This window comes from Miniopterus natalensis, chromosome 7, assembly GCF_054644295.1.
Source record: "Miniopterus natalensis isolate mMinNat1 chromosome 7, mMinNat1.hap1, whole genome shotgun sequence".
In the NCBI taxonomy this organism is placed as follows: Eukaryota; Metazoa; Chordata; class Mammalia; order Chiroptera; family Miniopteridae; genus Miniopterus; species Miniopterus natalensis.
In genome coordinates, this window is record NC_142087.1 from 12,080,203 (window position 1) to 12,098,787 (window position 18,585).

At 38.3% G+C, this 18,585-nt stretch overlaps 1 protein-coding gene across 1 annotated transcript in view; it reads left to right on the forward strand.

Moving 5' to 3' along the window:
• Window positions 1–450: 450 nt before the first annotated feature.
• Window positions 451–18,585, forward strand: part of UQCC1 (ubiquinol-cytochrome c reductase complex assembly factor 1) — a 92,094-nt gene continuing 73,959 nt past the window's right edge. The window contains exons 1-2 of the mRNA XM_016213157.2: window positions 451–495; window positions 13,296–13,400. Coding sequence (XP_016068643.1) covers window positions 472–495; window positions 13,296–13,400 — 129 coding nt within the window. The 5' untranslated portion in view covers window positions 451–471. The remainder of the gene's footprint in view (window positions 496–13,295; window positions 13,401–18,585) is intronic.

Here is an 18,585-nt window from a genome sequence, read left to right on the forward strand (position 1 = left end):
GGGCTCACCTGTGCCCTGTGTTCTGCTACTACCCCTTCTCAGACTCGTTTAACGGACCTCCCGAGAGCCTGTTCTTTCAACCCTAGTGAAAAGGCAGGCAAAGGAGGAGCTCTGATAAGAGGGCGCTGAGTAGTGAGGCTGGGTGAGGCGGGCGTTAAGGAGTGAGCCATGAAAGCCGAGAAGCCGGAGGTCAAGGAAGGAGGACTTCAGCCTCCGCGACGGGCTAGGTGTGGGCGAGAGCGAGGGAGAGGGAGACGGAGAGAGCGCGCAAGGGAGGAGCCGCCGCAGCCTCGCGCACCCGGGAAGCGCGCGCCGGTCGGGCGGCGGTGGCCTTTGTGCGCCTGCGCCGCCGTTGCCTGGGCACGCTCCCGGGAGACGGCGACCCGGGGAGAGGGAGGGGAAGGGAGAGGGCGTGGTGGCCGCGGGGACTCCGGAAGCCCACCCTTCACCCGGAAATGGTTGTTGAGGAACATGGCGTTGCTGGTGCGAGTCCTTGTGAGTGAAGGAATAATTTTGTAGGGTCGTCCGCCGGGCCCGGGGTTGGAGTCGGAGAGGACCGGGTGGGAGAAACGGGACGGAAGTGCAGGAGGGGAGCCTGTGCGGCAGCGGGGCTGCGCGACCGCCTCCCTGCGGGGAGACTGAGGCAGCCTCCCACCTCCCTCTACCCTTTTCGGCCGTGGCTTCCCCGTCTTTGGAGGAGAGGGAGAGTGACATCGGACCAAAATCCGATGACGTTTGGTTTTCCTCAGTCGCAGCTGCGGCCGCTTCCCCTCAGGGAGAGGCAGCACGTGGGGCGCTGGTTGGCATTTCGGGGTTCTGACTAGCCCCTGTTCTGTCGCAGAGGTACAGTGTGACGTTGGTAAGTCACGTTCAGACCTCAGGGGCCCTGTGTGAGAAGAGGTAGGACCTTAATCTGCGGTCCCTTCGGATTCTGAGTTTCCGTGGGTTGGTTTCAGATATCAGCAAGCCAGTTCTTAACTGCGCTTAAGTGGAGTACGCTTAGAGGACCGGGCCATACCTGGCTTCTTCCCCTTGCCTAGCACAGTGTCAGGCGTAGAGTAAGTGTTCAATAAATGTTGAATGAATGAAGTAAGGAGGGACTGCTAGACTTCTTAACACCTCTCGTGATACAGTCCGGATCCTTCTAGCATATTGTGACTTCGAGGAAGTAAAGGAGAAAGAAAGTGGCAGCAGAAAAAGGTTAGGAGGATACAGAGCTTAGTTGCTAACCATGGAGGGATGGGAGAGTATAATTTTAGCAAATCTTTCAAAACCTGGGTCAAGGACCTTGTTTTTTCATAGCAGTCGCTGTATGTTCCTGCCTCTGGCTGTCTTTTGAGTTATTTTACACTCGTGTTTCTTTCTAATCTTTTTATGTGTGGCTCACAAGGACTGCAGTTTTACTTGTGTTTCTTGTCAGCCTAGCAAAGTGTAGTGCCCAAGATTGCTCCTCAGTAAATGTGTGCTTGAAGAATAGCTCTTATAACCTACAGAAAGATTCACTTGGTGGAGTAATTGTTGATGCAAGGGCAGAAATTGATTCAGGTCTGAGGACTGCTAAGGAAATGACGACCGGGATGTCCTAAGTTATTTAGTTTTTAAGACGGATATTTGGGGGAAGAGATGAAACATTTATTGGGCTGAATACCTGAAATAAACCCCTTGGTTTGTTTTGGAAGTTAGTGGATACCCCAGCTATCTTAAATACTCTTGCTCCTGAGGATGCGCACTGTTTCAGGTTCATTTCTTCTGAGGTGGTAGCATCCATAGAACGTACCTCTCTGAATGGATTCTATTAGTTGGATCTGTCCTCTAGTAGTTGGATCCTCCCCTCATTTATCCCTTTCTATTAATCTTTTCAGGGAAAAAGCAAATTTAGATAAGGAAAGTGACTTTCACTTTATACTGTGATTCTTTGAAGTATTTTTAACTTATGTTATAAATGTTAACATTCCAGTGACAAAGCAGTGGAAACTCCCTTAGGACAAGTTGAAAGTGTCAGTAAACATCAGAGTAGCAGATATTTATTGATCACCTACTCCAAAAAGGCATTTGGGTTAGGCACTGTGAGTAACTCACAGATACAGGAAAGTGCACGCGTTTAGGAGGCTGAAGGGCCTAGGCTTAAAGCTTGGCTCTGTTACTTACTGTGGGTGTGACCTTGAGCAAGTCACCTAACTTCTCTGAGCCTCAGATTTTCGTAACAGTAAATTTGATAGGGTTGATCAGAGAATCAGCTGGTAGTAGTGATGTTTAAATGCATTTCTAAATTAAATTATTTTGAAAGTATAAATTTTGTTTTTAATAGTCAACATAGTAAACATTCACATACCCACTGTTAGATTTTTGTTTTAATAGATCACTGAAGCAGTTGTGGATGGATCAGAGAGAGCTAAGATTAGAGACCCCAAAGCCAGTCAGCCGCTACTTAAGTAATCCTAGAAGAAGTGATAAGGGCCTGTAGTAAGTGGGGAGGAGCAGTGTGGTTAAAGAGGAAGGGATGGCTTCAAGAGGAAACAGTATATAGGGCTTGGTGAGAGGTTAGATGTTTAGGGTGAGGGAGAAGGGGGAGTCTTAACAGTGAGTCCCAGGTCAGCATTTGATGACTGAGTTAATAGCAGTGTCCACTGAGAAGATCCAGCTGGATATATATATGTATGTGTATATACACACACACACATATGTATATATGTGTATATACACATATATATTTAAACTTTTGGCAGCTGGCGAGTTGGTGTTCAGGAGAGAGAGAGAAGGGGAGAGAGCGCTGAGATAAAGGTTGTAGTTGAAGCAAGGTGTTGAGATTTCCTGGGCAATAATATTGACAGCTAACATTTATAGGGCACTTGCTATGTGCTAAGCACTCTTAAGTACTTTATATATGTGAACTTAATCCTTACAACAGTCCTTTGAAGAGGTAAGCACTATTATTTTTCCCATTTTACTGATAAGAAAATTGAACCACAGAGAAGTAGTCTTCCTGAAACATTCTCATTAGTCTTCCTTTACTTTTTCTTCTGTCAGGCTTAGTGGCCAGTTTTATTTCCTCTCTAATGATGGGTTTGGGAAGGAGGAGGAAACTAAAACACTATTGTTGAATAGCTCCAGCAGAAGCACTGGCCTTTTGAGCAGTGCAATGGGACTTGCTTATAGTTTTATGAGCTGTCCTGGGCATTGGTGATCATTTCTGCATTTCTTTGACAGTAATACAAATTGCAGAAAGCCACATTGTACTTTAAAAAAATTTTTAGTAAAATACATATAACATAAAATTTACCATTTTAGCCCTTTTGAGGATACAGTTCAGGGTTCAATACATTCACATTGTTGTGCCAAAATCACCACCATCATCCACAGAACTTTTTTCATTTTACAAAACTGAAACTCTGTATTCAGCCCAGGGCAACCACCATTCTGCTTTCTGTCTTTAAGATTTTGACTACTCTGTGTACCTCATATAAGTGGAATCATACAGTATTTGTCCTTTTGTGACTGGCTTATTTCACTTAGCATAATGTCCTCAAGGTTTATATATGTTGTAGCATGTGTCAGAATGTCCTTCCTTTTTAAGGCTGAATACTATTCCATTGTGTATATATACCACAGTATATTTATCTGTTCATTTGTCAGTGGTCACTTGGGTTACTCTACCTTTTGACTATTGTGAAATAGTGCTACCATGAACATGGGTATACAGATATCTGTTCGAGTCCCTGTTTTTACTTCTTTTGGGTATAAACTAAGAAGTGGAATTATTGGAGTATATGGTAAGTCCATGTTTAATTTTTTGAGGAATTGCCATTCTGTTTCCACAGCAGCTGAACCATTTTACATTCCTACCAGCAAAACACAGAGTTCCAATTTCTCCATATCTTCACCAATAGTTAATTTTTTTTTCCATAGTGACCATCTTAATGGGTGTGAGGCGGTATCTCATTGTAGTTTTGATTTGCATTTCTCTAATGATTTGTGATGCTCAGCATATTTTATATGCTTATTGGTCTTTAGTATATCTTCAGGAAAATGTCTGTTTAAGTCCTTTGCCCATTTTTTAATTGAGTGTTGTTTTTTATTATTGTTGAGTTGTAGGAGTCCTTTATATATTCTGGGTATCAGCCCTTTATCAGATATATGATTTGCAAATATTTTTTCCCATTCCATGGGTTGCCTTTTCATTTTGTTGATAGTATTTTTTGATGCACAAGAGTTAATTTTGATGAATTTCAACTTAACTATTTTTCATTTTGTCTGTGCTTTTGATGTTATATCCAAGAAATCACTGTCAAGTCCAATGTCATGAAGCTTTCCCTTATGTTTTCTTCTAAAAGTTTCATAGTTTTAGGCCTTAAATTTAGGTCTTTGGCCTGGCTGGTGTGACTTAGTTGGTTGGGCATCGTCCCATGCACCTAGAGGTTGCTGGTTTGATTCCAGTCACGCATATGCCTGGGCTTTGGGCTTGATCCTTAGTAGGGGATCTGCAGGAGGCAGCTGATCAATGTTGTGCTCTCACATCAATGTTTCTCTCTTTTCCCTTCTCTGAAAAAAGTCAGTAACACTATTAAAAAGAAATGTAGGTCTTGACCCATTTTGAGTTAATTTTTGTATATAGTATAAGATTTTACTATTATTTTTTGTTATTTTCATAGTGTTTGCCTGGGGATTATAATTAACATCTTAATTTATAACAATCTAGTTTGGATTATTACTAACTTGATTTCAATAAGAGTATATAAAAGCTTTTGATTAAATATTGCTCCATTCCTTCTCTCATACTTTGTGCCATTATTGTCATTTAAATGACATCTTTTTATTTTTATTTTTTTTTATTTATTTATTTTAAAAAATATGTCTTTATTGATTTCCGAGAGAGGAAAGGAGAGGGAGAGAGAGAGATAGAAGCTGCCTCTTGCAGGCCCCGGACTGGGGACCAAGCCCCAACCCTGGCATGTGCCCTGACTGGGAATCGAACCCTGATCGCCTGGATCTCAGGTCGACGCTCAACAGCTGAGCCACGGCCGGCCGGGCCTTAAATGACATCTTTTTAGATTATATGCCCATCAACGTAGATTTATAATTTTTGCTTTATTCAGTTGTCTTTTAAATTAAAAATTAAAAAACAATTACAAGTGAAAAATACATTTAGAGCATTATGCTAAGTGAAATAAGGCAGAGAAAGACAAATACCATATGATTTCACTTATGCGTGGAATCTAATGAACAAAATAAACTAACGAATTAGAAAAATAGAGAACAGACTGACAGCTGTCAGAGGGGAGGGGAGTTGGGGGGCTGGGTGAAAAGGGTGAAGAGATTAAACAAAAACAAACAAACAGACACAGACAACAGTATGGTGATTATTAGAGGGAAGTGGGGGTGGGGGAGATAGAAGAGGATATGGAAAGAAACTTGGGATGGTGAACTTCACATAATACAATATAAAGATGATATATTATAGAAATGTACACCTGAAACCTATATAATTTTATTAATTAATGTCAGCCCAATAAATTCAATAAAAAAGTTAAAAAAATACATTTATAGTATATTTTTTATTTATTTACATAGTTACCATTACCAGTGCACTTTACTTCTTCATGTGGATTTAAGTTAATGTAGTGTCAAAAGTCTTATTTTAGCCTGAAGATCTCCCTTTAGTATTTGTTGTAGGGCAGGTCTGTTATAGATAGATTCCCTTAGTTTTTATTTATCTAGAAAGTATTAATTTTTCCTTCACTTTTGAATGATAGTTTTGCTAGATATACAAGGTGTCTGAAAAAAATGTATATACACTTTAACAACTGATAGCTCAATTTTGAAAATGAAATGTATTTTAATAAACACTGCCTTTATAATTATTCAAAGTATGTGTATACATTTTTTTTTTAAAAAGTATCTTTATTGATTTCAGAGAGAGGAAGGGAGAGGGAGAGAGAGAGAGATAGAAACATCAATGATGAGAGAGTCGTTGATCAGCTGCCTCCTGCACGCCCCCAACCGGGGATCGAGCCCACAACCCGGGCATGTGCCCTGACCGGGAATTGAACCCAATCGCCTGGATCCTAGATCGTCACTCAACCGCTGAGCCACGCCCGGCCTGGCTACATTTTTTTTTAATCTTCACCCTAGGAGTGAGGATATTTTTTTCCATTGATTTTAGAGAGAGTGAAAGGGAGAGGGGGACAAGGAAAGAGAGAGGGGAGAGACAGAGAGAGAAACATTGATGTGACAGAGACACATCTATTGGTTGCCTCCCACACGGGCCTGAGCAGGGGTGGGGATTGGACCTGCAACCCAGCACATCCCCTTGACCAGGAATTGAACCCACAACCCTCCAGTGTACAGGCTGATGCTCTAACCACTGAGCAACACCAACCAGTGCAGTGTGTGTATACTTTTTTTGGGGACACCGTATAGAATTCTTGTGACAGCCTTACTCCCCTCCCCCCCGCAGCACTTTTAATATTTCATCCCACTGCCTTTTGGCCTCCATGGTTTCTGAGGAGAAATTAGCTGTTACATTATCTAGGATATCTTGTAAATGATGAATTGCTTCTCTTGCTGCTTTCAAGATTCTGTCTTTGTTATTGTCTTTCAGCAGCTTGATTATAATATGTCTATTTATGGATCTCTTGAGTTTATCCTACTTAGAGTTAGTTGAACTTCTTGGATTTATAGATTGATTTTTAAATCAAATTTGGGATGTTTTCTGCCAGTATTTCTTTAAATATTTTATTCTGTCCCTTTATTTCTTGCCTCCCCTTCTGAGACTCCCATTATACATGTCAGTATGTTTGGTGGTGTTCCATAGGTCTCCGAGGCTCTGTTAAATTTTCTTTATTATTTTTTCTTTCTGTTCTTAAGGCTGGATAATCTCAGTTGACCTATCTTCAAGGTCAGTGATTCTTCAGCTCAACTCTGTTGTTGCACCCCTCTAGTGAAATGTTTATTTATTGTTCTTTTCAACTCCAGAGTTTTTATTATTATTATTATTATTATTATTATTATTATTTTCAATCCTTATTCAAGGACATGCTTAGAGAGAGGAAAGAAGAGAGAGGGGGAGACACACACACACACACACACACACACACACACACACACTGATGTGAGAGAGAAACATGGATTGGTTGCCTTCCGAATGTTCGACTGGGGATCAAACCCACAACCCAGGTATGTGCCCTGACCGGGAATTGAACTGTGACCTCCTGCTTCATAGGTCAATGCTCAACCACTGAGCCACCCCTGCTGGGCTTCTTTAGATCTTGAGTATTTAAAATAGCTGGTTCAAAAATCTTTGTCTAGTTTGTCTAATGTCTCAGCTTCCTCAGGGACAGTTTCTATTGGATTTCCCCCGCGTGTATGGATTTTATTTCTTTATGTGTTTCATAAATTTTTGTTGAAAACTGGAAACTTGAAAGAACATAATGTGGCAACTCTGGAAATCAGTTCCTTTCCCAGAATTTGTTATTGTTTTTCTGTTTAGTGACTTTTCTGAATTAATTCTGTAAAGTTTGTATTCTTTGTTGTATGCTCTCTGCTCAGTTAGCTTGGTGGTCAGATAATGTATGGTTGGAGATTTCCTTAAATGCCTGGAACCAGTAAGCCTCTGAGTTTTTGCTGAGGAGCTCTGTGTGCATGTCTGGGCCTTCAACATTCTGCCAGACATTTGACAGCTCTGCCTTAACCTTTACTTCCCTGCTTGTACAGAGCCTCAAGGTCAACCAGAGGTGAGAACTTAGGGCATTCTCAGGTCTTTCTTGTTTATGTGCACAGCTCTGGGTGTGTGCACAGCCCTGTGCATGTGCATAGCCTTCAAATTCCCAGGAATATGTCAGAGCTTTTCAAAGTCCCTACGAACATCTCTTTCCCCTGCTTTTCCTTTTAAGCTTTTCCATTTAGCTTATTGTTTTCCCCAATTGTTATCCACTGCCTCAGGCAGCCACAGAGTTAAACAAATGCCTCTACAAGTTTGTTTTCAGTCAATGCTCCTGGGGAAAGCGGTTTTTAACACTGGGTGAGTTCCAAGACGGCCTTGTAAATGGAGTCTTCCAAGGAACTACTGGCCAGATCAAATATCAAATAATGACATTTTTTGTGAATATGGCTTTCAGGAGCATTGATCCATTTCAGGAGTCAACTTTTCTTCAGAGAAGACTGATTCCTTTTACTGATTATTGCTTTTTAGAAACCAAGTCTGGATGCTACATGTGGTCATTGCTAAAAGGCTCTCATTGCTTCCAGGCCCTATCAGGACAGGGGTAGGAAATACACATATACACACACATATATCTCTTTATCTACTTATCTATATATATTAAAAACATACACCAATTACTGTAATTCCAACCCAATACACAGTGTTTATTCTAGCCTTCTGCCTTTTCATACTTGTCAACTTCTTCCTCTGATAAAACTTGACCCTTCATTGTCGATATAGTTACTCATTTGCGCAAATCCTTCCTGTATGTAGTCAGTTTTTGAAAGCTCAGATTGGACACCTCCAACAAAGTGGGAGGAGGCAGAGTACTCCGTAATTACTGAAGGAATGGTTGAACATTCTCTGCTCCTCCTGTGTGTATAAGTACCCTTCTGTAGCATGCTGTATTGTGACTTGCAGGAGAGTTTGCTAAAGTAGTGTTTATTCTTTAGACAACAGAATGGAATTGGTATTGATGGCATTCAGAATACAGACACCACTGGAGAATTACAGAGTAAAGGATTTGATTGGTCTTCATTATTCACAGATTTTATATTTGTGAATGCACATACAGTAGTACTCTTTATCCACGGTTTTGCTTTCTGTTGTTTCAGTTACCCATGGTCAACTTCGGACTGAAAATATTAAATGGAAAATTCCTGAAATAAACAGTTCATAAGTTTTAAATTGTGCACAGTTCTGAGTAGCATGATGAAATCTTACACTGTCCCTCTCTGTCCCTCCCAAGAAGGGAACCATTCCTTTTTCCAGTGTATGCATGCTGTCTGTATACACTTACTGAGCAGTTAATCACTTAGTAGCCATCTTGCTTATCAGAATGACTGTTGCAGTATCTTAGTGCTTGTGTTTGAGTAACCCTTATTTTACTTGATAATGGCCCCAAGACGTAAGAGTAGTGATGTTGGTTATTCACATACACTAAAGGGAAGCTACAAAGTGCTTCCTTTAAGTGAAAAGGTGTATATGTATAGGAAAATATATATATATATATATATATAGGGTTTGGTACTACCTGCAGTTTCAGGCCCACTGGGGGTCTTGGAATGTATCCCCTACAGGTAATGGGGACTACTGTACTTGCTAAATTGTATTTGTAGTTCAGAATCAATACTTATGAAACTTTTGCAGTCATTTATGGATGTGTAGAGGGGTGAAAAATTTGAGCTACAGCATGCATGTTTCTTGCTGAGGTTGATCAAGGCCACACTACTTTTGTAAACAAGTATCCTTTTCATGGTCTAGTTAGTGCCATGTTTTTGTTTGTTTTGTTTTGTTTTTGTGCTTTTGTTGGTAATTTCTCTGTTTAAAATTGGCTTGCAAGTGTAGTGCTGAAGTGCTGTCTAATGATGCAAAGTGCAAAAATGCTGTGATGTTTCTTATGGAGAAAGTTTGTATGTTTGGTAGTTTTTGTTCAGGATGAGTTATAGTGCTTGCTGTTGGCTGTGAGTTCAATGTTAACGAATCAATAACATATATTAAATAAGGTATGTTTAAACAGAAACACATAAAACAAGGTTATGTATTGATTGGTTGATGAAAATGTGAACAGAGGCCTGCAGGAACCTAACCCTGCATTTCCCCTAGAAGCAATGGTTCAGTATTTGCTAACTCTACTTGTAGTCACTTTATAAAGTATAACTGTGGGGAGTAGGAGAATTGACTGCCTGTAAAGCCTTTTCCAGCTCATGAGTGAGCCAAGGAAAATATTGTGTATCTTAAAAACTACATGCAGAAACAGATTGCTTAGTGGACTGATTAAAGTGTATTAAAAAAAAAAAAAAAAAGGCTGGGCTGTCGGAATGATCTGAAATATAAATGTAAAATCACTTGCATTTTTAAAAACTGTATTTTTATTGATTTCAGAAAGAGGAAAGGAGAGGGAGAGAAAGAAATATTAGTGATGAGAAAGTCATTGATTGGCTGCCTCCTGCATGCCCCCTGCTGGGGATTGAGCCCGAAACCTGGGCATGTGCCCTGACCCAGAATCGAACTTCGATTTCCTGGATCATAGGTTGATGCTCAACCGCAGAGCCACGCTGGCTGGGTACGTGCATTTTATAATTTGCATAGGAAATAACATGAAACCTATCTTTAAAATTTTGGTTTTGAAGTGTTGGCGAGGCAAAAAGACAATAAAACTCCCCTTAGTAATGGTGTATATATTATCCAAAATTAGAGCAATAATTTTAAATGGGAATGGCTATAAATGTATTAGTACCTGTAAGAGGGAGAGAAGTACTTCCACAGATTTATATTTATTAAATGAAGTATTGTAAGAGATGAAAAGGAAAAAGAAACTAAATAGAGTCAGTAGAACTAGAATTTGGAGCCTAGAGAAACTCCTTGAAACAATGAGCTCATGATTTGGGTGGGAATGAAGAAGAGAGTCCCAGAGAAATGACTACAAGGGGATTAGCTTGTGTGGAGTGGAGTGGAGTAGTGATTCTCAAACCAGAGAATCTGAGTCAGGTTTTGGAACTGCTGAGTGGAGAATTCAAGGCGGGTATGTAAGTATAACGATGAGTCTGGAGGGGTCCAGTTGGTAAAGATCAGGTGTGTAAGTTTGATTAAAGAGGTACATGGAGCCACTATAAACTTTTGAGAAAGGGAATCCCAGGTTCAAAATAATATTTTAAGGAAATGGCTCTTGTTGCTATGGAAAAGGCACTTACTTATATAATTCAGTAACAGTTTTTAACACTAACGATGCCTTTGAGTATGTGTTTTACTCTTATCAAAGTGCTTTTACAAATGATCCTTGGAACACTACTTTGAGGAAACTTTTATTATTCCTACTTTACTTAAGGGAAAACGGAGGCCCAGAGAATTGAGTAGCTAGTTCAGGGTCACAGAGCTATTTCATGGCAGGCTTGGGATTCAAACACCCTTTCTGCTACACCTCAGCAGTTTCAATTAAGGGTTTGGACAAGAATTGTTGTTGTAGGGTTGGAGAGGGAAAGAACAGAGCTGATTGCTCCTTTCTTCTAATAAGAACTGATTTAAAGTATTGGCATAAGACCAAGTAGAGCCAAAATTACAGAGAAAAATTTTGTTGACATTGGAAAAATATGATGAAATTCTTCAGAAAATCTTCCAAAAAGTTTTCATTATTCCTACTTGTAATTTTCTCTTACTACCCCCACCCCCCCGCCCCACTTCAGGCCTAAATCTGCAGAAGTTTTATCTTATTTTTAGGAAAGGAGCATCTGGCATTGAATGATTCTGGTAAATCTGTCAGCAAAAAGCCAGTAACTGTCTCTCAATTGAAAATTGTCTCAACAGATCAAACCTCAGCTGAAATGAAATATTTTTATTCATTATTTTTCATTTGAAATAATGTTATGAATGGCCTATTAGAAACAGTTAATATAGTTTTAGAACTGTGAGACACTTTAGAAAGTATCTCTAGGTTTAAAATTCTGCCTACTCATAAGGAAATGGAGATTCAGATTCAACTTAATATTTATTGAGTTGGATATATTGCAAAGTACATTTGTTGATTTTTCTTAAAATCCTGAGAAGCAGGGATTTTTCTTTATTTTATAAAAGAAGCAACAAAGGTTTGTAGCTTACTAACGGTGAAGCCAAGAGTCAAATCAGTGTTTTAATTCCAAGTACATGGCTCTTTCCACAATACTATGCTGTGGATTAATTGGTTCAAGACTAGGTCATAGAGTGAGAGAGCCAGAAGTGACTTTGGAGATATTCCCGTGACCCTTCCATTCCATAAATGGCCCTGGACCCTGGAGTCGTGCTGCCTGGGTTCAAATCCTAACCCTGCCATTTATTAACAATGTGACATACCCATACCTCAGTTTCTTTATATAAATGGGATAATAACAATATACCTAGGTCATTGGTTGATGATTGTGAGGTTTAAATGAGTTCATATAAGTAAAGTGCCTAGAAAAGTGCCTGTAAAGTACCTAGAAAAGTGCCTGGTATGTAGTAAGTGCTCATAAGTATTACTAATAATTGCTATGAGGAAACTGAGCGTCATAGAGGTTAAATTACCTGTAAAGATCATATTAGAGTAGCTGAGTTTAAACTAGAATCCAAATTTTTGACCGCTGGCATTGTCGTTTATGCTTGGCAAACTGTGTTCAAATAATTTGTGTATCCAGTCCTCAGCATGACTGTATAAGGTCTACAGGTCAAGTGAAAGAAATCCTTGATTCCCCCAGAGTTGGTTCCTAGAATAGAGATTTCCAGTGCTGTGTACATGGATGCCATTTACACAGTGGAATGTGTTTCAGGTTCATAAAATAAAGCAGGTTTCTCATTTAGCAAAGTAGAGCTCCTCCTTTCTCCAGCCTAGCCTTTCACTTTGGCCCAGAGACCTTTCTGAGGTCACTAATGCCAGAGGGAAAAATTGAATCACAGTCTAGCTCAGCCATTTAATCTCTTTTGTCTTGGAAATTACTTGCCCAAGTGTGTTTTCCCACCCCAGAAATTTCAGCCCTAGTTTCTTTATCCTTTTGGGGATGATGATAATCTCAGCACTGTTTACTATAAAGGAATTCTATAACTATCAGGTAAGTCAGTTTGAAAAGGCATTGCAAACTCTAATTGAAATGATACTTTTATCCTGGCCAGATAGCTCAGTTATTTAGATAATCTTTCTGATATGCCAAGGTTGTGGCTTCGATCCCTGGTCAGGGCACATACAAGAATCAACCAATGAATGCATAAGTAAGTGGGACAACAAAATCAATGTTTCTCCAGTTCTTCTCTCTCTCTCTAAAGAAATCAATCAATCAATAATAAAATGATATTTTTATTGTAATATGCCTGAAGTCTGCTTATTTTGTTCCTCTACTGAGAGGGCGCCTATGTTCTCTGCTTGAGTCAGCTATTACTAGAGTTCTTTTAGTCCATGGATCAGGAATAGGCAGGGTAATCTTATCCTTAAAGTGATAAGCTTTGGAAGGCTTGATCCTGGTCCTGTTTTAGATGTTCTCTTTTCATGTGCCCTGTTCTGGCAGGATTTCTAAACATATATGTATATACTCTTTGCCTTCTACATAAGGAGTCTGATACAGATTCTTGACGGACTATTTTTTTCTTTCTTTAGAGGAACCAGATTAGCATCTCCCAGTGGGGTCCAGTATGCAGCCTGTTGGTACCTTTGTCTCCTACACGGGGACAGTGGGGCAGGACTCTGTCTGCCACTTCCCAGGTAAGGTTTGTTGTTCCTTTGGTTAGTATGAAAACCTTAGTGTTTATGTGCAAATATCATGTATTTATAGATTAGCTACCCAAATTGTGTGATGGAAAAACCTCATGAGACCACTTCTGGGTCTCTGTGGTGCCAGCTCAGGACTGATTCCTACAGTATGGTGTCTAGGGCGTTGCTTCTAAATACCCCAACAGTGGAACTTAGCCTAGGATACCATGCCACAGTCTGATGATTTTTACTGTTGGGAGTGCTTCCAGATATTCACCTCAGGGTTAACGTTTCTTTTCATAGACACTTTTATTTGGGGGAAGAAATGTTTCTTTCTTTGTTTTTTTCTTTTTACGAACATAAAATCCAAAGAATTATTTGAGGCCTTAATTTACCATTGACACATAATTTATTAGAATGTAGTTTAACATGGATGCTCCTTAAAAGTTTTTTTCTCCTGATTTTTCTTAATCATACAAATAATTAATAATAAAGGAAATAAAAATCACTCATGACCTCAAGCTGAAAACATCTGCTTTTTTTTTCTAGTCCGTGGGTGTGTACTAATTTTTTCCTTAGGTACCTTAACAAATATCCACAGAATTTTATGTTCTGGTACCTTTTCACTTGTTGGAACAGACATTACTCATGTTGTTAGATAGATTTCATAATTACATTTTTAAATGGCTGCATGTTATTCTATTTACTTAGCCTTTGTTTGATATTAAAATTATTTACAAAATTTTTTGCCATTATGGACTTTAATGTTGTTATCGTTTTCTTGATATATAATTTTTCTTATTTTTAATTATTAAAGATAAATTCCTAGGCAGGTATACCCTTGGTCAAAGGGTATGAACAGTTTACCTCTCCAAAAAGTTGTTTTAATATATACTGCCACCAGCAGTGTATATATAACTAGTTTTTCATCATTATAGCCCCTAAGTTAGGTATTTAAAAAAAATTTAAACTAAGTGGGTAGGAAATGTTACCTTGTTTTGCTTTGCATTTACTTGCTTATCTGTCAGGGTTAAACATTTTGTTCTATGTTTACCAGTTGTATTCCAGATTGGGAATATTGTATGCTCATATAATTTCTCCATTTATCTACTGGGAAATTTATTTTTCTTACCAATTTATATGAATTTCTTCTGTAGCTATGAACTTTCTTTTCTATATTTGATGCAATTAAAAAGTTGTTTTTGATATATAATTACAGATGGTCCACAACTTACAATGATTTGATTTAAGATTTTTCAACTTTACAGTGGTGTAAAAGCGATATGCATTCAGTAGAAACTGTAGTTCAGGTTTGAATTTTGATCTTTTCCTGGGCTAGGAATATGTGGTATAATACTCTTGTGATGCTAAATATTGGCAGCGAGGTGCAGCTCCCAGTCAGCCACTTGATCATGATGGTAAACAACTGATCTCTACAGTGTATGCATCGTATTAGGTGATTTTGCCCAACTGTAGACTAATGTAAGTGTTCTGAGCATGTTTAAGGTTAGGCTAAGCTTTCAGTAGGTTAGGTGTATTAAATGCATTTTTGACTTAACAGTGGATTTATTGGATTGTGACCCCATCATAAGTCCAGGGGGTTTATTGGATTCTGACCCCCTTGTAAGTCGAGGAGCATCTGTGTATCTATTTATGTAATTTACTTATATAAATATAAGGTATTAAAATATTTAAAATATTCAGTAATTCCCTTCAACTAGTATGTAAACCTTGCCCTTCTGAAGAAATGTCTTGTTTGTCCTTGTATTTCCGGGGCTTCTCACTAAGCCAGATACAGAGTAGGTATTAAATTAAGTTGAATGAATGAAGGATATGCCTGGGCAGAAGAGGCATCTACTCTGGGTAGTTAGGGAGCTATCGTTTTTCAGAGTTAGACTATGTTCTATTACTTTTGTGTATTGGAAAGTTTTAATAGAATTTACTATATAGTTCCAAATCATTTGTTATTTGTGTGTGCATAGATGGTGGAGAGGGGAACTCATTATATGACTCTCTGACTTGTGCCTGATTCTTTGAATCATAAACATTTCTGGAGTACCTGATATATACCAGGTATTGTATTAGGCTCTGCGGTAGCATTATAGGAAAGCATCCACATAGATAACTTAGGGTGGTTTATTTCATGCTGACAAGATGTAATTTTAGTCAATGTAAATAAACTGGACATTTTGTCTTATTGACTGTACCTCAGTGTATGTTCCCATTTTTGAGAACCCCTGGTCAGAAACTGCTGCCTCAGGATGACATCCTCAGGTACATGTCTAACAGGGAGGCGAATTTGGCTCAGAATGAGGAAGAACTTTGTGTTAATTAGAATTGTAGTATAATGGGATGTATGGGACGCATTTTGACATAGTAAATTTACTCTTACTAGACCTATTGAAGCAATTGTTGGAAGACTGTATGTTAAAGGCATTACATAAAAGAATCCTTCATTGGATGAGTGGTAGTAGCAGGTGATCTCTAGGGTAGTGTCAAATGCTATAACCATATTATTTTTAAAAAGCTAGGGACATTGTACTCTCATCTCTGTCTTTCCTAAATCTCTTAAAGTTGTCATACTACAGTGATCCTGCTTTAAAAATTTTTTTTGGAAAAAATTTAAACTTATAGAAAAGTTGTAAAATAAATAATGGTAAATTCTATATACGCTTCATCTAGCTTCCTTGAATATTAATGTTCCATGTACATAGTGTAATTATTATTGAAACCAGGAAATTAACATTGATATAATACTACTAATACTAACTAATCAACACACCTTTTTCCAATATTACTAGTTTCCCCCCCCCAATGTCCTTTTGTAGTCTCTCAATTTGGGTTTGTCTAATATTTCCTTATAATTAGATTGAGGTTACGCATTTTTGGCGAAAGTAATGTTTCTGTCTCAGTACATCATACCAGGATACCTGATGCCAGTATGTCTTATTACTGGTGATGTTAACTTTGATGACTTAGTTATTAAATTGGCGTCTGTCAGGTTTCCCTACTATAAAGTTATCATTTTTCCCCTTTTAATTAGTATCTTGTGAGAAGATACTTTAAGACTATGTAAATATTCTGTTTCTGATCATACTTTTGCTCACTACTTTTAGCATCCATTGATGGTTCTTTTAAAATGATACATAATATTAACTAATTTAAAATTTGTGATTAAAAAACATAACATTAAATTTACAACCTTAACCATTTTTTTTGGTTTTGTTCTGTTTTGTAAATCCTCACCGAGAACATTTTTTCCATTGATTTTTAGAGAGAGTGGGAGGGGGGGGGGGGAGAGAGAGAGACAGAGACAGAGACAGAGACAGAGACAGAGACAGAGACATTGATGTGAGAGAGACATCAATTGGTTGCCTCCCAAATTTGCCCACACTGGGGTGGGAGTGAACTTGTAACCTAGGTAGGTGCCCTGGACCAGGAATTGAACCCTAGACCTTTCATTGTGCAGGCCAACAAAATAATCACTGAGCCACACTGGCCAGGGTACAACCTTAACCATTTTTAAGAGTACTGTTCAGTAGTGTATAGTATATTCACATTGTTGTACAAAAAATCTCTAGAACTTTTTCATTTTGCAAAACTGAAAGTCTACCCATTCAACAGTCATCCTCCACCCTCTGCCTTTAGCAACTACCTTTCTACTTTCTGTTCTATATTTTGACTACTTTACATGCTACATATGAATGGAATTACACAATATTTGTTCTTTTGTGACTTATTTCACTTAGCATAATGTCATCAAGGTTCATCCATGTTATATCATGTAATAGGGTTTCCTGTTTTTAAAAAGGCTGCATAATATTCCATTATTTGTATATACTACACTTTCTTTATCCATTCATCTCTTGGTGGGCATTTGGGTTGCTTCCAATCTTGCCTATTGTGAATAATGCTGCAATACACATAAGTGTGCAAATATTTCTTCAGGATCCTGTTTAAATTCTTTTGGATATATACCCAGAAGTGGAATTGCTGCTTCAAATGATAATTCTGTTGCTGGTTCTTGACTGCAACAATCATTACTGTGGTAATGATTAATGGTGCTTTTCTCTTTCTATCATTACTGCGACATTTATTGATTGGAATTCTACTGGAAGAAAGAGCTGTCACTTCTTCACCATTTACTTATTCCATTTATTTATATCAGGAGCTCATGGGTATTTATTTTCTTCTATGAGTTATAATTCTCATTATTTAATTTTTTGTTGATCTAATTGTCTCAGCTTTGGCTATTGTATACTCCTTCAAGTACCTTTCTACATGCCTTCATCATTTTTTGAACACTTCCTTATTTCCTGGTACCCAAAGATATTTCAGGTTCTTGTATTTTCTTTGCTCTAGCCTGAGATTCCACAATTTCCCTGAGGATCCCTGGTTCCTTTTCTTTGAGAATGGTTGCTAAGTGTGCATGAGCCGGTGTTATTAAATTCTACTTAGGTTTTTGAAAGCTGCTTGATATAGGGTCATCTGAATATATGTTCTGCCTTTTAATGGACTTTACTTCTTTAAGCTTTAGTGTCCGCATTTCTAAAGTGGGGAAGGAAATAGTATATATTTTGCAAGTTTGTTGTGTGATAAACATAAGTAAAACATTAAGCATGTAGATTCTGGGCTTATAAGCAGATCTTCAGGAAGTTGTAGTAAGTACTTTTGTTGCTATTTATGTTCATGCTACTTGAGTAAATTTTCTCTTCACTGTGTAAATTGAAACTTAAAAAAGTTTGTGCTAAAACTATATTAAGCAAGTTGCAACCTTTCCCTGGGTCTTAGTTTCCTCATCTGTGAAATGAAAAGGTTGGACTTAGATCTCTGAGATTTCTTCCAGCTCAAGTGTTGTTATTCTAAGTTACTTCTTAGTTCTTCAGTTGCTTTTTCTCCAAGCTAAATAGCCTCAATTCATTTTAACCTTTCCACTAAGACCTTTTATTCATCTCTTTGATCATTCCTGTGGTTCTTTTCTGGACCTTCTCCAGGTTGTCCTATTTAAAAAAAAACATGAAAAACAATCCACCTAGTTTTTATTGAGTGTCGACTCCATGCCCAGAATGGTGTTGAGCATTGGGTCAGAAAAGAAAAGAAGTTTAAGATAGACTGTGCCATGGTGGAACTTATAGTTTTGCTAAAATGATCAGACACACCCATGGTATTCAAGAAACGCAAGTCTTTCCCTTTCCCC